Source organism: Chlorocebus sabaeus, chromosome 12, assembly GCF_047675955.1.
Source record: "Chlorocebus sabaeus isolate Y175 chromosome 12, mChlSab1.0.hap1, whole genome shotgun sequence".
NCBI lineage: Eukaryota > Metazoa > Chordata > Mammalia > Primates > Cercopithecidae > Chlorocebus > Chlorocebus sabaeus.
Genome location: NC_132915.1, coordinates 11,811,536 through 11,826,089, shown reverse-complemented (window position 1 = coordinate 11,826,089; position 14,554 = coordinate 11,811,536). Strand labels below are relative to the sequence as shown.

General features: G+C 47.0%; 1 protein-coding gene across 1 annotated transcript in view; it reads right to left on the bottom strand.

The window, feature by feature from the left end:
• Positions 1-1,074: 1,074 nt before the first annotated feature.
• Positions 1,075-14,554, bottom strand: part of GOLM1 (golgi membrane protein 1) — a 73,217-nt gene continuing 59,737 nt past the window's right edge. Inside the window, exons 7-10 of the mRNA XM_007969644.3 lie at positions 11,200-11,359; positions 10,221-10,487; positions 8,174-8,287; positions 1,075-2,835 (exon numbers count right to left, since the gene is read on the bottom strand). Of these exons, the coding sequence (XP_007967835.3) occupies positions 2,759-2,835; positions 8,174-8,287; positions 10,221-10,487; positions 11,200-11,359 (618 nt within the window). The 3' untranslated portion in view covers positions 1,075-2,758. The remainder of the gene's footprint in view (positions 2,836-8,173; positions 8,288-10,220; positions 10,488-11,199; positions 11,360-14,554) is intronic.

Sequence of the window (14,554 nt, the reverse complement as noted above, 5' to 3'; positions counted from 1 at the left end):
GTTTGCACAAGACTCTGACAGTATATTGCCTTAAATAGTCAAAGCGCACCCTGTTTGGAAAAGTTTAGGGGAGGTGGTTGTTTCCCTTGTTCCTCTTTGGCTGTGCTCTGGGCACTGGAAAAAGCTTGCAGAGGAGACTTATCAGGAAAGTAAGTAGAATGCAGGGCCACATGCTGCTCAAAGGCCATTAAGAGAAGGACTGAAAAGAGCCCATTGAACTTGGCAAGTAAAGATTGCTGGTGACTGGGGCGAGCTCTTTCTTGAAGCGGTGGGGCAGAAGCTGGAAAGTCAGTTGAGGTGTAGACCATGCGGTGTGGAAAGAGACTGACTCAACTGGGCTTGAAGAACTGACTTCCCCATATTCATACTTGCCCCACTCTCTCTATTCGTAGAGTGGCTGGTATGATCTTAAAAGATCATAAAATGCAAGCATGGTCACTTGACAACTCAAAGTCCACTGTTCTCTAATGAATGACCTAGTCTTTACCCAGAATGCCAGTTTGGCCCCTTCCACCACTTCTTCGTTTCTGCCCTCTCCGTTCGGCCCCTCAGGCTGCAGCCACGTTGCCTCCCTGAGACCCCCAAGCCTCAAATTTTGGAGACTCAACATGAAGTTACTATGCAACAGCTCTGTTGAGTCTCTAAACTGATCACGAGGTCAGGAGATTGAGACCAGCCTGGCTAACAGTGAAACCCCGTTTCTACTAAAAATACAAAAAATTAGCCGGCATGGTGACACGCATCTGTAGTTCCAGCCACTTGGGACGCTAGAACTACAGATGCGTGTCAGCACAGGTGACTGTTCTATTTTGTTGGAACAGCCCACAGCCCTCTCCATTGTTGGCTGAATCCGCCGTGATCCCTAGGGCAGCCTGGAGAAAGCGTGCAGACTGCACACATGCCAAGCACACAGCTTTTGGGGCCCTGTGGGTTGAAGATGTTGTACTGACAGTTCATCTCATTCCACAGAAGGTTTAAGGCAAACCGACGTCCTTAGTCCACAATTTGAGGGTGGATTCTTTAAGGATCTAACAGAGGATGAAGGGGAAAAGCAAAAAACAGAGCTGTGACACGTTTTAAAAGTTGAACAGAATATTTTATTTCTCAGCAGTTGTATGCAGACAAATTAAACATGAGATGAATAGAGAGTTTATTGAGAAAGCAAGAGAAAATTTCTATCAACCCCAAGAAGGACTCAAAGTGAGGCTGGAAGAGGACTTAGAGTATGAAAGTACTCTAAGAGTTTATCTAAGTTGCCTTTTCTGGGTGGGAAAGTTTAACCTTAGCGACGAGGTAAAAGGACATCAGACATGAAGATGTTTAAGTTGGAGGTGGCAGCATGAACTGCCAACAGGGCCTGCTTCAGTGACTGTGTGCCTGTAGTTCCAGCTACTTGGGAGTCTGTGTGAGGCCCGGGGTGCCAGCACACCAGCTAGATGCTCCGTAACTTCTAGGCCCCATTTGCCCCTCTGAAAATAAGAGGGTTGGATCAAAAGATCTCTTGGGCCTCAGCATCTCAAATCCTGTGGATCCTCCCACTCATCCCTTAGAGAGCCTTGCTGGGAAGTCAGTCATTAATGGTGTGGCCAGTTATCTGCAAGTGGTAAGAGCCTATTTACCATAAATAATACTAAGAACCAACTCAAGTCAAACCTTAATGCCATTGTTATTGTGAATTAGGATTAAATAGTAATTTTCAAAATTAACTTGATTTTAAAAATCAGTTTTGTGAGTCATTTACTACAAGCTAAATGTGTACACTATGACAAAAACAACCATTGTATTCCTGTTTTTCTAAACAGTCCCAATTTCTAACACTGTATATATCCTTCAACATCAGTGAACTTTGTTTTCTTTTACTCCAGTAATAAAGTAGGCACAGATCTGTCCACAACAAACTCGCCTCTCATGCCTCGCCTCTCACTGTGCTCTGCTCCAGGTCAGCCCCCTTTTGGCCTGTTTTGTCAAAAGCCTAATCTCCTTGCTTTTCTTGGTAATATATGGTAATATATATTTAGGGAAGGTGTTGCTTTGCCCACACACAGGAAGCAAAGTAAATACAGACCACAAATGTTCAAATTGTAAGCCACTTAATAGCGTTTTGCACATTAAAAATGACAAGGGTTATTATACAAGTAGCCTTTTTAAAAATTCTCACACAAAACAGCTTTGTATTTAGACTTAAAGCTGTTGCTAGTTTGCTAGTGACATTTGTGTTAACAGTCAGTGTTCTAGGCCATTGATTATCAGAATCAGAAGTGACTGCACAAGAGCATAAGCCAGTCAGTCAGTGAGAACAGATTACAGGCTGGCACCAGCGCTTGGCACAGCACATGGAAAGGAGGACATCAGAGGGAACCCAGAGGTTCTCTGTCTCCCCTTCACAGCAGATGAACTCTTCCTATAGGTGGACTCTTCCTATAGGTGGCTGTTAATTTACACAAAGTTATATTCCAGAATCAGGAAGCCCCACTGTCGCCAACACTTGAAGAACTATGTTCCATTTTTGGTGTTGAACTTCTCATGAAATACCTATTATCAAAAATTGTGACATCTTATTAGACACTTCAAAAGTACCCCCAAAAAACTCTTTAAAAGACCAATCTTTTCCTACACACAGTACATACTAAAATTTCACAATAATCATTTTTAGATGTACATTTTATTCAGTACATTTCACAGTTTTCAGTATTCAGTCCCTTATGAACATTTATACTCATCTCTTCAGTCCTGATGTCAAATGTGATTCCAGTTCAATTCAGAGTGTATGATTCCGCTTTTCATGCTGATCAAGTAAATTTATGGTATCTCTTTTCTGATCTTCAACATTAAAAACTAAAAAGGAAAAAAAGATACACGTAATCTAGTATTAAACATTTTGAGATACCAGCCCTAGGCAGGTCCCATTTTATCAATTTCTAGAAACTGTGTCATAAAGAGGACTATCTCCCACAACAACACTGTAATTGGGAGGTGCATTCCTCGTCAAGGACAAGATAGCAAAGGTGATACGGGAGGAGGGCAGGGTGTCTGGCAAGGGCTCCACCCTCAGGCCTGTGTCCATGGACCTACATGAGAACAAGCACTCCTGTCTTCGTGCTCAAATGTTGCATTTTCCAAGACCACTCCGGCCTGCCATGCTCCCCCATTCTGTGCCCATAAAAACCCTGAGACCCCAGCGGGCATACACACACAGGCAACTGGACATCGAGACGAACACACTGGCAGAACACACCGAAAGATGCTGGCAGGCCACTGACGGCAGAACGATTCGGACGCCAAGGGAAATCTGGCCAAGGACAGTAGGAGGAGAGCCCGGCTGCTAAGCAGCCCGACTCCAGGGGAAGACCACCTTCCCACACCATCCCCCTTCTAGCTCCCCATCCATCTGCTGAGAGCTACTTCTGCCACTCAATAAATCTTGCATTCATTCTCCAAGCCCACATGATCTGATTTTTTCAGTACACTAGGGCAAGAACCCAGGATACAGAAAGCCCTCTGTCCTTGCGATAAGACAGAGGGTCTACTTGAACTAAGCTGAAGGAGCGCACTGCAACACACACCCACTGGGGCTCCAGGAGCTGTAAACACACAACCCTAGATGCCGCTGTGGGGTGGGGATCCATTCTCCCCACGACCTGCCCGTCTGCGTGCTCACCCTAGGGGTTTGAGCCGCGGGGTACTGAGGAAGTGAGTCACACCACCACTGCATGCCCTGTGAGAAGGTAAGGGAACTCCTCCCCCTTTTTTTTTTTTGAGACAGAGTCTCACTCTGTCACCCAGGCTGGAGTGCAGTGGTACGATCTCGGCTCACTGCAAGCTCTGCCTCCCGGGTTCACGCCATTCTCCTGCCTCAGCCTCCCCGCGTAGCTCGGACTACAGGCACCCGCCACCGCGCCCGGCTAATTATCTGTTGTCGTATTTTCAGTAGAAGACGGGTTTTCACTGTATTACCCAGGATGGTCTCGATCCCCTGACCTCGTGATCCGCCCGCCTTGGCCTCCCAAAGTGCTGGGATTACAAGTGTGAGCCACTGCGCCCAGCTGGAACTCCTCCCCTTTCAAAGGGTCCAAATGGATGGCCAACAATGTGCCATGAAACAAAGCTGAAGCACCTAAAGATTCCATACTTGTTTGTAACAGTGACGTACTGCCCCATATGCCATAGGAAATGGACAGTATCAAGTGCACTCATGACATTTTAATACAATCACCACGCTCCTGTGCAGCGTGATTCCCTGGCTACTGCACTTCGAATGGCACACGCTGCCTCCTGAGAGCGGTCGGCAGCTTCAGACAGCTCTTGTGACTCCAAAGCTCTCCCTTTACAGAGCTGATGTCTGTGTAGCTTCTACCATCTGGTCTTACTCTATCCTTTCACACACAGAAAACATATAAAGGAACATCCCAAATAAAACCTAAAACCACGGTCTTGATTGATAACTATGGCACATTAAATGGTAGTTTAATGACAATTCATTTAAATAACTGCCTTATTAAATTAATGGTATCTGTTAAAGGCTCTAATAAAGTTGGAGCTAATGCTTTTTTCTTCCAATTTCCCTGGAGCAAGTAAGGTCTCACTATTTCAATGACAGTCTTAATGTTGAAGCTGATGTTGACGACATTTCTTCAACTTCTTCAAAGAGCTACCAAGGCACTCATCATCTTTACCTTACCAACTTTGTTTCAAACCTTGCACAAGGTCAAGTCCTTAGGACGATGTGAGTGTAGGAAATGAGAGATCCAAAAAGGCTTCACTGCAAAGTCAAGCATTTAGTAGGACACTAGGCCCAATTTAAAAGGTTTCAGAGCCAGGCGCAGTGGCTCACACCTGCAATCCCAGCACTTTTGGAAGGCTGAGGCAGGCGGATCACCTGAGGTCAGGAGTTCGAGACCAGCCTGGCCAACATGGTAAAACCCTGTCTCTACTAAAAATACAAAATTAGCTGGGCATGAGCCTGTAATCCCAGCTACTCGGGAGGCTGAGGCAGGAAGATCATTTAAACCTGGGAGGTGGAGGCTGCACTGAGCCAAGAGCATGCCACTGCACTCCAGCCTGGGCAAAAACAGCAAGACTCCGTCTCAAAAAAAAAAAAAAAAAAAAAAATTGTTGTTAGAATAGAGGTAAGACAGTGTGACCAGACCGTGAAACGTGCTCAAGCACGCACATGAGTGGAGTCAATGACAAAGAACAGAAAGAGACTTTGTATTTGCTTCAAAGTCTGGCTGCTAGTGTATTTTGCCATTTGCCTTTTTAAAAAATGGCCTAAATGAAGATAGCTGAAAATTCAAATTAGGACTTGCATTCTAAAAATTCCAAACTCTGCCAATTGAAACAACTGACATCCTGGATAAATATAAAAGATAATTTTTAGGGGGACATTGTTGAAGAATCAGACAAGCACAGATTGAGGGACTTTCAACCAAATAACTGGGCCCCTATCCTGCAAAACAGACCCACACCACAAATGATAAAGACAGAAACTGCTCCACGATAAAGAACACTACAGAGGTCTGACAATAAATGCAGTGTATCATCCTGAACCAGAAACAAGACATGAATTGGACACTCACTAAATTTGAACGAAGTCTACAGATAATAGCATTGTATCAACATTAATTTCCTTATTTTGGTAATTTTACTATGGTTATATAAGATGTTAACAACTGGTGAACCTGGGTGAAGGGTATACAGAAATTTTTTGCTTTTTAAAAAAATCTAGATTATTTCAAAATGAAAAGGTAAAAAAATGTAAGTATTAAAACATTAAATGAATAATGCATTGGCCAGATGGTAATAAAAGAAGGCATTGTTAGCCAGACGTGGTGGCTCACGCTTGTAATCCCAGCACTTTGGGAGGCCAAGGCAGGCAGATCACAAGGTCAGGAGATCAAGACCATCCTGGCCAATACGGTGAAACCCTGTCTCTACTAAAAATACAAAAAGTAGCTGAATATGGTGGCGCGCACCTCTAGTCCCAGCTGCTTGGGAGGCTGAAGCAGGAGCATCGCTTGAACCCAGGAGGCAGAGGTTGCAGTGAGCCGAGATCATGCCACTGCACTCCAGCCTGGGCAACAGAGCAAGACTCGGTCTGAGAAAAAGAAAAGACAAGACACTGGCAAGATCAGCAAGGCCAAAACTGAAGTGAAGTAGTTGTTACAACTACTCCTGCTGCCCTGAGGATTTCTGCTGAATTCTGAAGTTTATGATGATATTTTAAAAGTAGTCACACTCAGAGGAAGACGGGAAAATAATTCAGTCATGAAAACTGTTAAATAAAAAGGAAAAAAATCAAGCATTTATCCTAATATCTACCTTATACAAACAATACCACTGAAGTGAAAAAAATCAAGCATTTATCCTGTCTACCTTATACAAACAATACCACTGAAGTGTTTTTTTTTTTTTTTTTTTTTTTTTTTTGAGGCGGAGTTTCACTCTTGTTGCCCAGGCTGGAGTGCAATGGCACAATCTCAGCTCACTGCATCCTCCGCCTCCTAAGTTCAAGCAATTCTCCTTCCTCAGCCTCCAAAGTAGCTGGGATTACAGGCACGCGCCACCACACCCAGCTAATTTTCTTATATTTAGTAGAGACGGGGTTTCACCATGTTAGATTGGTCTTGAACTCCTAACCTCAGGTGATCCACCCTCCTTGGCCTCCCAAAGTGCTGGGTTACAGGCGTGTGCCACCACGCCCAGCCGAAGTGTCTATTTCTAAGAACATTCCAGTTAACAAATGACATAAAAATGAATTGATACAGGCATTGACTATCAACTGGTATCACAAAAAGAAAGACACCAGGTTGCAGTTAGCCAAGATTGCACCACTGCACTTCAGCCTGGGCAATGAAGCGAGACTCCAACTCAAAAAAAAAGGAAGCCAGAAATGACGTCCCTCCCGATGAAAGAATACACCACCACTTATCTTACCAAGGGCTTGAGCCTGGACCTGAGTCTCATCAAGCCTCTGGGTCTAGCTGCCACTCTACAGAAAAGAGGGCAGGAGAACTCGCTCAACTGCCCCGTGACTCTACAATCAGCAGTATCCAGGCTGTGGGAAACCAGTCACATGGCTTGGGTTCTCTTGTTGAGACGGAGTTTCACTCTTATTGCCCAGGCTGGAGTGCAGTGACACGATCTCGGCTCACTGCAACCTCCGCCTCCTGGGTTCAAGTGATTCTCCTACCTCAGCCTCCCGAGTAGCTGGGACAACAGGCACGCACCACCACGCCCGGCTAATTTTTTGTATTTTTAGTAGAGATGGGGTTTCACCGTGTTAGCCAGGATTCGATCTCCTGACCCCATGATCTGCCTGCCTTGGCCTCCCAAAGTGCTGGGATTACAGGCGTGAGCCACCACACATGACCCAGAAAAATGTATTTTAAGAAAGTCCATAGTGATACCAAAACAAGCAAGTGTGTGGGAGGAGGGAGAGGGGTTCCTTACACAATGTCAAGTACTAAATGTTCTGGGATGGCAGCATGTAAAATGTCACCGCTTGGGCAGTGTTCATCAATGGATGGTAAAGCCACACAAGTTCCAAGCCTCCTCTTCTAGATGATGTATTAATAGCAAAAGGAAAATGCCCTTCTGAGACCTCATGGGCACGTTAGCTAAGGGATCCACCAACCACCTGCAGGACCACCTGCTGTTATGCCTCCTGGGGAGAAGCAAGAATTCATCAGCCTGAATCCATCACAAGCAAACAGACAAGGCCAGAGTTTGATATATTCTACAAGATACTGGCCTGGACTCTTCAAAAATTCAAAACAACACTACAAAGGGCAGCTCTCATAATTGCCTGGAAGCTCTATGCACATCCCGGGGCTTTTCATCTGGGAGGCAGACTGATTAAGTAGTGACCTAGCCATTTTGTTTGCAAATCCCTGAAAGTCACTGAAAAATCATCCTACTTAAAAGACTTGAGCCACACTGAATATGTTTCTAGAAACGATGCAGGCTTTCCGAATGGTTTTCATCAACTTAGGCTTCTCAACCCTCACCTCCCTCCACTGCCCTTGGTTTCAAAGGCTCCTAAAGAAGAGACGGTCTCTTTGCAATGACCTATTAATTACAATATAATGTTGGGGATTCACTGGATAATCACAGCGAAGGACCAGAAAGGGGAAATGAAAGGTGACCTCGCCACCGACCCAGGCCCCATTCTTACCATCTATGTTTCTGTCATTCCCTGCCAGGGCCGCCTGCTTGTCTGTCTCAGATTCTGCCTCATTTTCATCCATGTTGTAGTCATCTTCTCCTCTCAGTTTCTGCTGGTTTCTCCCTGTAAAATTAGCACATAAAACATAAGCTACATCATTTCTGTCTTGATGTCACAGGAGTCTCAGAGCACAGGTGCTGGGTGTTAGCCATACTTGCTCACAATCAGATCTGCCGGCTGCCTCTCTGGAAATGGTAGGGACGCACGGGCTGGCTTCCGGGACAAACACATGCATTGTGTACTCCACTTGAACTCTGAATCTAGAGACAGCATGGCCCTAAATAAAAGGGTGCATTCTAGGCTGAACACGGAGAAACTAGCTAACAACTCAAATCTCAAGGTAAAAGAAAGTGCCACTGTTGTGGGAAGGAACGGGTATCTATAGTTAATGACAACATCTCCTTAGAATGGAGAGAAGAAATGGAGCTGCCGCCGTGAGCCACAGGAGAAACCGTCCCTCATACTTACAGCGCGAGAACCCACTACTCTATTCACCCCTGGAGGGGCAGCAGCCAGAGATGATGAGGACAAAAGGCTTTCAAGAGACCTACTCAAAGGGTTTAACTTACATATTTTATGTGTGTGTGCAGGCGGGTAAACAAAAACCTTTTTTTTTTATTTTTATTTTTTGAGATGGAGTCTTGCTCTGTCGCCCAGCCTCGAGTGCACTAGCGCAATCTGGGCTCACTGCAAGCTCTGCCTCCCGGGTTCAAGTGATTCTCCTGCCTCAGCCTCCCGAGTGGCTGGGATTGCAGGCATGTGCTGCCACATCCAGCTCTTTTTTTAGTTTTAGTAGAGATGGGGTTTCACCATGTTGGCTAGGATGGTCTCGATCTCCTGACCTCGTGACCTGCCCACCTCAGCCTCCCAAAGTGCTGGGATTACAGGTGTGAGCCACCGTGCCCGGCCAAACAAAATCTTTTTTAAAAGTGCACACCTGGAAAAGCAGCTCTAGTCTATTTCTCTGGCTCACTGCCTGGGGTGGAAACTGCACAGGCCTGCATGTTTCTTCAAGTGAGGTCACCACACCTGCGTCTAGAAGCAGGTGCATCCTACAGGCACTGTGGCATCTCAGGCCCACCTTTTGTTACACTTCGTGACCAGCCGCTGAGGGGTCTGATGCTGCAGCGCCACAGGCTGAGCCAGCCGGTGGGATCTCCCTGCCTCAGGTACCATGAGCGTCTCCTTGCTGCGTGGACACGGAACACAGCGACCCAGCAGGAATACTTAGCGGGAGGCTGACAACATGCACTTCTTTAACTGGAACTTGGGAGGACACGTTCTTCAGAAAGACAATGAAGTGGAAATTAGATTGAAATGGAATCAGGGTAACTTCTGCAAATCAGTATATTCTCCAACTTGTGTGACTGGTCCACCCCAGAGCGCAGGTGTCATATCGTCAGAAGTGTTCCTGGCTCAGGTGGGAAGGACTTTTTCCCCATCTGAAGGGACTGAAATATATCCCGGAATAGTCGGTTGATCTCTGATTCCTACCCTTTATTTCTTTAAAAAGAAAAAAGTCAACCAAACCAAAAAGGATTCCCATGTCAAGTTTCCTCAATGTTCACATGCGCATGAACCTTCATCTACCCAATACTCCTTCCTTCCTTCAGTCATTCATTCACTAGGCACTGATTGTCTAAATGGCACCAGACGCTGCACGACAGTGGAGATGCAAAGATGGGCCATGTGGCCGGCCTGCCAGGAGGAGGCGTCCCCTGGATGCTAAGCACCCATCAGGCCACCCACCTGCAAGGTCCCCGCGACTCCCCGCCGATACTGCATCTAAAACCTCGAGTTCTGGAGCATATGCCGCTCTTCCTTCCTGCCTCCCTCTTGAAAACGAGTAAGAAACCTTCAAATGAAAAGGAACTGGCAAATTGTGGACTGTGTTTGGTGAAATTCAGGGTGCTCCGTCGGTGCTGGGAAGGAGATGGAAGTGGCTGGGTGTCTGGTGGAAGGGAGTCCACGGCGGCCCCCGAAGCTTCACACCCACCTTCCCTGGCAGCTTCCTGCTCCTCCTCCTGTCCATCGGGGATGACAAGCTGGTCTCGCTCGGGGCCCTCCATCTCCGGATTTTCCTGGCTCACTGACAGGGCAGCTGGCACCTGTGGGGTCCGGCCCGGTTCTCTGGCTCCCCCGAAGCCTCTTCCGTCCACAGGTCTGTCTTCCACCACCTGCTCCCGGCCTGGCTCCTGCGGCAGCCCCAGCCTGTCCCTCTGAGGCTCCTCCTCACTCACCACCCGGATCTCATCGATTTCCTCTGTGCACAGAACAGTCAGCTGTGACCTCGCCAGCATTTGATTTAAAAAAAAAAAAAGAAAAAAACCTCATTCCCCTCAATTCCCAGAACCTTCCCAAGGAATGGGGGTGGGGTGGGCTGCACACAGGAGAACCACCAGAGAGCTCCTTTTGCGATCTCAGCCACCGACTGCAGGCCTCTCTGTGCCTGCGGCTCATCATCAGAACCGCGACGAAGGGAAAAGCAGCTTACCAAAAAAACAAAACAAAAAAACAAAACAAAACCTGGACTAAATTATCCTGACAAGGTACAAAGGGAAGAGGGTGTCCTGCTGAGTGACCTGATCGTCTTGTCCGCTGGAGACAAGCACTTGGGAGCCAGGGCAGGCAGGCTCACCCGGGGCTTGCTCAGGGACAGCAGCCTCCTGGTTCCCAGTGTCTGGGGCTCAGCCTCCTCCCCCGAGTCCCACAAGCCCACCCACGTCCTGCATAAAGGTGCAGCCTGGGCCTTTCTCTACACAGCTGCCGAAGGACAAGGCACTGCGTTTAGAGGAGGAGACATCAGTCAGACAGACAAGAAGCCCCAGTGCCGCAATTCCAGGTGCCCAGAGAGACACAGCCGCTCCTGGCTGCCCGCTGCTGGGTTCGCTGACTGCTCAGCAGCTCACTGGGACCGCTGCCTCTGACGGGGCTCTGGAGAGCAGGGGACAGGGCAACTGCTGGGCTCTGCTTACCTTTCTCAACTTGTCTCTTCGAATCCAAAACCACTTCGGAACTGGGGGCTGGAGTCTGGAACTTGCTGTTACCGGGCACGTTTCCTTTCCCTTGTGGCACCTCTGCACGTGGCAGGCCTGCTGCCTGCTGCCTGGGCTGAGGCTCGCTGAGGGCTTGGAGCTGAAACAGAAGCACAGGACAGAAAGCCAGGGCAGGGCTCTGTGAGCAGAAGCCGTACAAGAATCCCGCCAATCCCACCACCACATCCTTCCGACCAAGACCCTGAGAAACGCCACAGTCTACTCTGGTCACGCCCTGGTCATGTGGCGTACATCAGACGACAAGAGGTTGAGTCAAGGTCTCCCAGAAAGTACTGTCAATACGGAATAAAACTGGGCAGAGATTCTGCTGAGAGGAAGCGTTTATAGAATCATAAAATACCTAGGCGGAAGATCAACAAAAAAGAAGACATGAACACCACAAATGCTCCTTGACAGAACGAACATCTCCAGAACCCTCAGTCCAGCAAGGGGAAATGCACCTGCTTCTGAGGTACACACGGAATATTTTCCGGGATGAACAAATGGCAGGCCACAAAGCAAGCCTCTATACACTTAAATAACTAAAATCACACAAAGTGAATTATCTAACAGCAATGGAATGGATTATAAATCAAAACAGAATGAAACTTGTGACATTTGCAAATATTTGGAAATTAAATCACACACTTCTAAATCACCAGTGAGTCCAACAATAAACCACAAGGCAAATTAGAAAATGCTTGGCCAGCCAGGCGCGATGGCTCACGCCTGCAATCCCAGCACTCTGGGAGGCTGAGGCAGGTGGATCACCAGAGGTCAGAGACCAGCCTGGCTAACATGGTGAAACCCCATCTCTACTAAAAATACAAAAATTAGCTGGGCGTCATGGCGGGCGCCTGTGATTCCAGCTACTTGGGAGGCTGAGGCAGGAACATCGCTTGAACCCGGGAGGCGGAGGTTGCAGTGAGCAGAGATCATGGCACTTACGCTCCAGCCTGGGCGACAGAGCGAGACTCTGACTCAAAAAAAAAGAAAATGCTTTGACACAAAACAATAACACAGCATACCAAAACTTAGGGGAAGCAGCTCCAGCAGTGCTGAGGAGGAACGTAAGACTTCGAGTTTTCAGTTCCTCACGTGAGAAGCTTACAAGTCACCACTCAGTCCTAACAACAAGTAAAAAGCTAAACAGACTGAAAAGTTATCAGCTCTTCTTGGATCCATAGGAGAGGTGAGGACAGAGTGTCAATCACTGTCCTTAAGCCTGGAGACAGGGTCCAATACGGTGAGTCCCGGCTCACCAGGACAGGCTCGGGCAGACGTCACCGAGGGAACTGGTGTTAGGGTGGGAGAGCCTGACCTGTCATGTATGAACTGTTTGAGGCTCAGTGTGGATGAGTCTGAGAGTTAAAAACCTGCCCCAGCTGGGTGTGGTGGCTCATGCCTGTAATTCCAGTACTTTGGGAGGCTGAGATGGGCTGATCCCCTGAGGTCGGGAGTTCGAGACCAGCCTGACCAACATGGAGAAACCCGAGATCTACTAAAAATACAAAATTAGTCAGGTGTGGCAGTGCATGCCTGTAGTCCCAGCTACTCAGGAGACTGAGGCAGGAGAATTGCTTGAACCCGGGAGGCAGAGGTTGCGGTGAGCCAAGATTGCGCCACTGCACCCCAGCCTGGGCAACAAGAGCAAAACTCCAACTCAAAAAAAAAGAAAGAAAAAAAAAAGTAAAAAACCTGCCCCAGTCGTAAAGGGCTCCCATACTTACGAGTTTTACCCCTAGGAGCTCAACCAGGCTCTCAGTAAATATCAGAGAAAAATTGGCTTGTGCTTCCAGCAGTGTGGCGGGGAAAGGAACCACTCTGAAACAGGCCACAGAGCTCTGTTCTCCTTAACCAGGCTGGCCCTCAGGAGGAGTGTATTACCCAGAGTCCCTGCTGGGATATTATCCGAGCCTAACTGACCTGGGGGAATGAAACACCCAACTCCAGTAAGCTCTAGACTTCCACTTGGGAGACGGAAGCTACTCAACTCCAGCCCATTCTAGCCACTCTGTCCCACTGGGGTAGGGAGTGGGTACTGAGCAGCATAGGGGACATACACAGCCAAGGGACTCAGGCTCACTGAAAACCCTCAAACTTACAGCACAGATTTTTGACAAAGGTGCCAGGACAATTCAGTGGGGGAAAAGCAGTCTTTCTTTCACCAAGTGATACTGAGACAACTTGATATCTACACACACACAAGAATGAAGTGGGAGCTCTACCTCACACCATATGCAAGAATTAAATTAACTGAAAATGAATCATAGGCCTAGATGTAAGAACTAAGAATGATAAAACTCTGAGAAGAAAATGCAACAGGAAATCTTCAAGACCTCGGGTCAAAGTGTTCCTAGATACAACACCAAGAACACACAACAAAAGAAAAAACAAATACAATGGATTTTGTCAAAATTAAGAACTTTTGTGCTTCAACTAAACACCAGCAAGAAAGTGAAAAACCCCACAGAATTGGGGAAAAAAAAAAAACTGGCAAATCATATATCCATTATATATTTAGTAAAATAGATTCTAAAAACTCTTACAACTCAAAAATAACTCAATTAAAAAATGAACAAAGGACCTGAATAGACATTTCTCCAAAGAAGATATACAAATGGCCAGTGAAGCATGTGAAAAGAGGCTCACTATCATTAGGGATATCATAGTTATGAGGGAAATGCAAACCCAAACAACAATAAGCTACCACTCCACACCTGCTAGGAAGGGTATCATGAAAAAGGTAGTTATCAAGAGTTGGCAAGGATGTGAAGAAACTGGAGCCCTCATAAACTACTGGTGGGAGTGGAAAATGGTATGGCCACTTTGGAAGAAGTCTGGGAGTTTCTCAATAGGTTAAATATAGATTATCATATAACCCAGCAGCTCTACTCCTAGGTAATATCCAAGAGATATGAAAACATATGACCACACAAAAGCTTCATGTTCATACAGCATTATTCATAATAGCCAAAACGTAGAAACACTCCAAATGCCCATCAGCTGATGACGAATAAACCACATGTGGTCCATCCACAGGATGGATTAATCAGCCACTGAAGGGAATGCAGTACTGATGCATGCTGCAACCCTGATGAGCCCTGAAGCATTTATACTCAGTCAAAGCAGCCAGACAGGCCAGGGGCAGTGGCTCACGCCTGTAATCCCACCACTTTAGGAGGCCAAGGTGGGTGGATCACTTGAGGTCAGGCGTTCGAGACCAGCCTAGCCAACATGACGAAGCCCCATCTCTACTAAAAATACAAACATTAGCCAGGCCTGGTGGTGGATG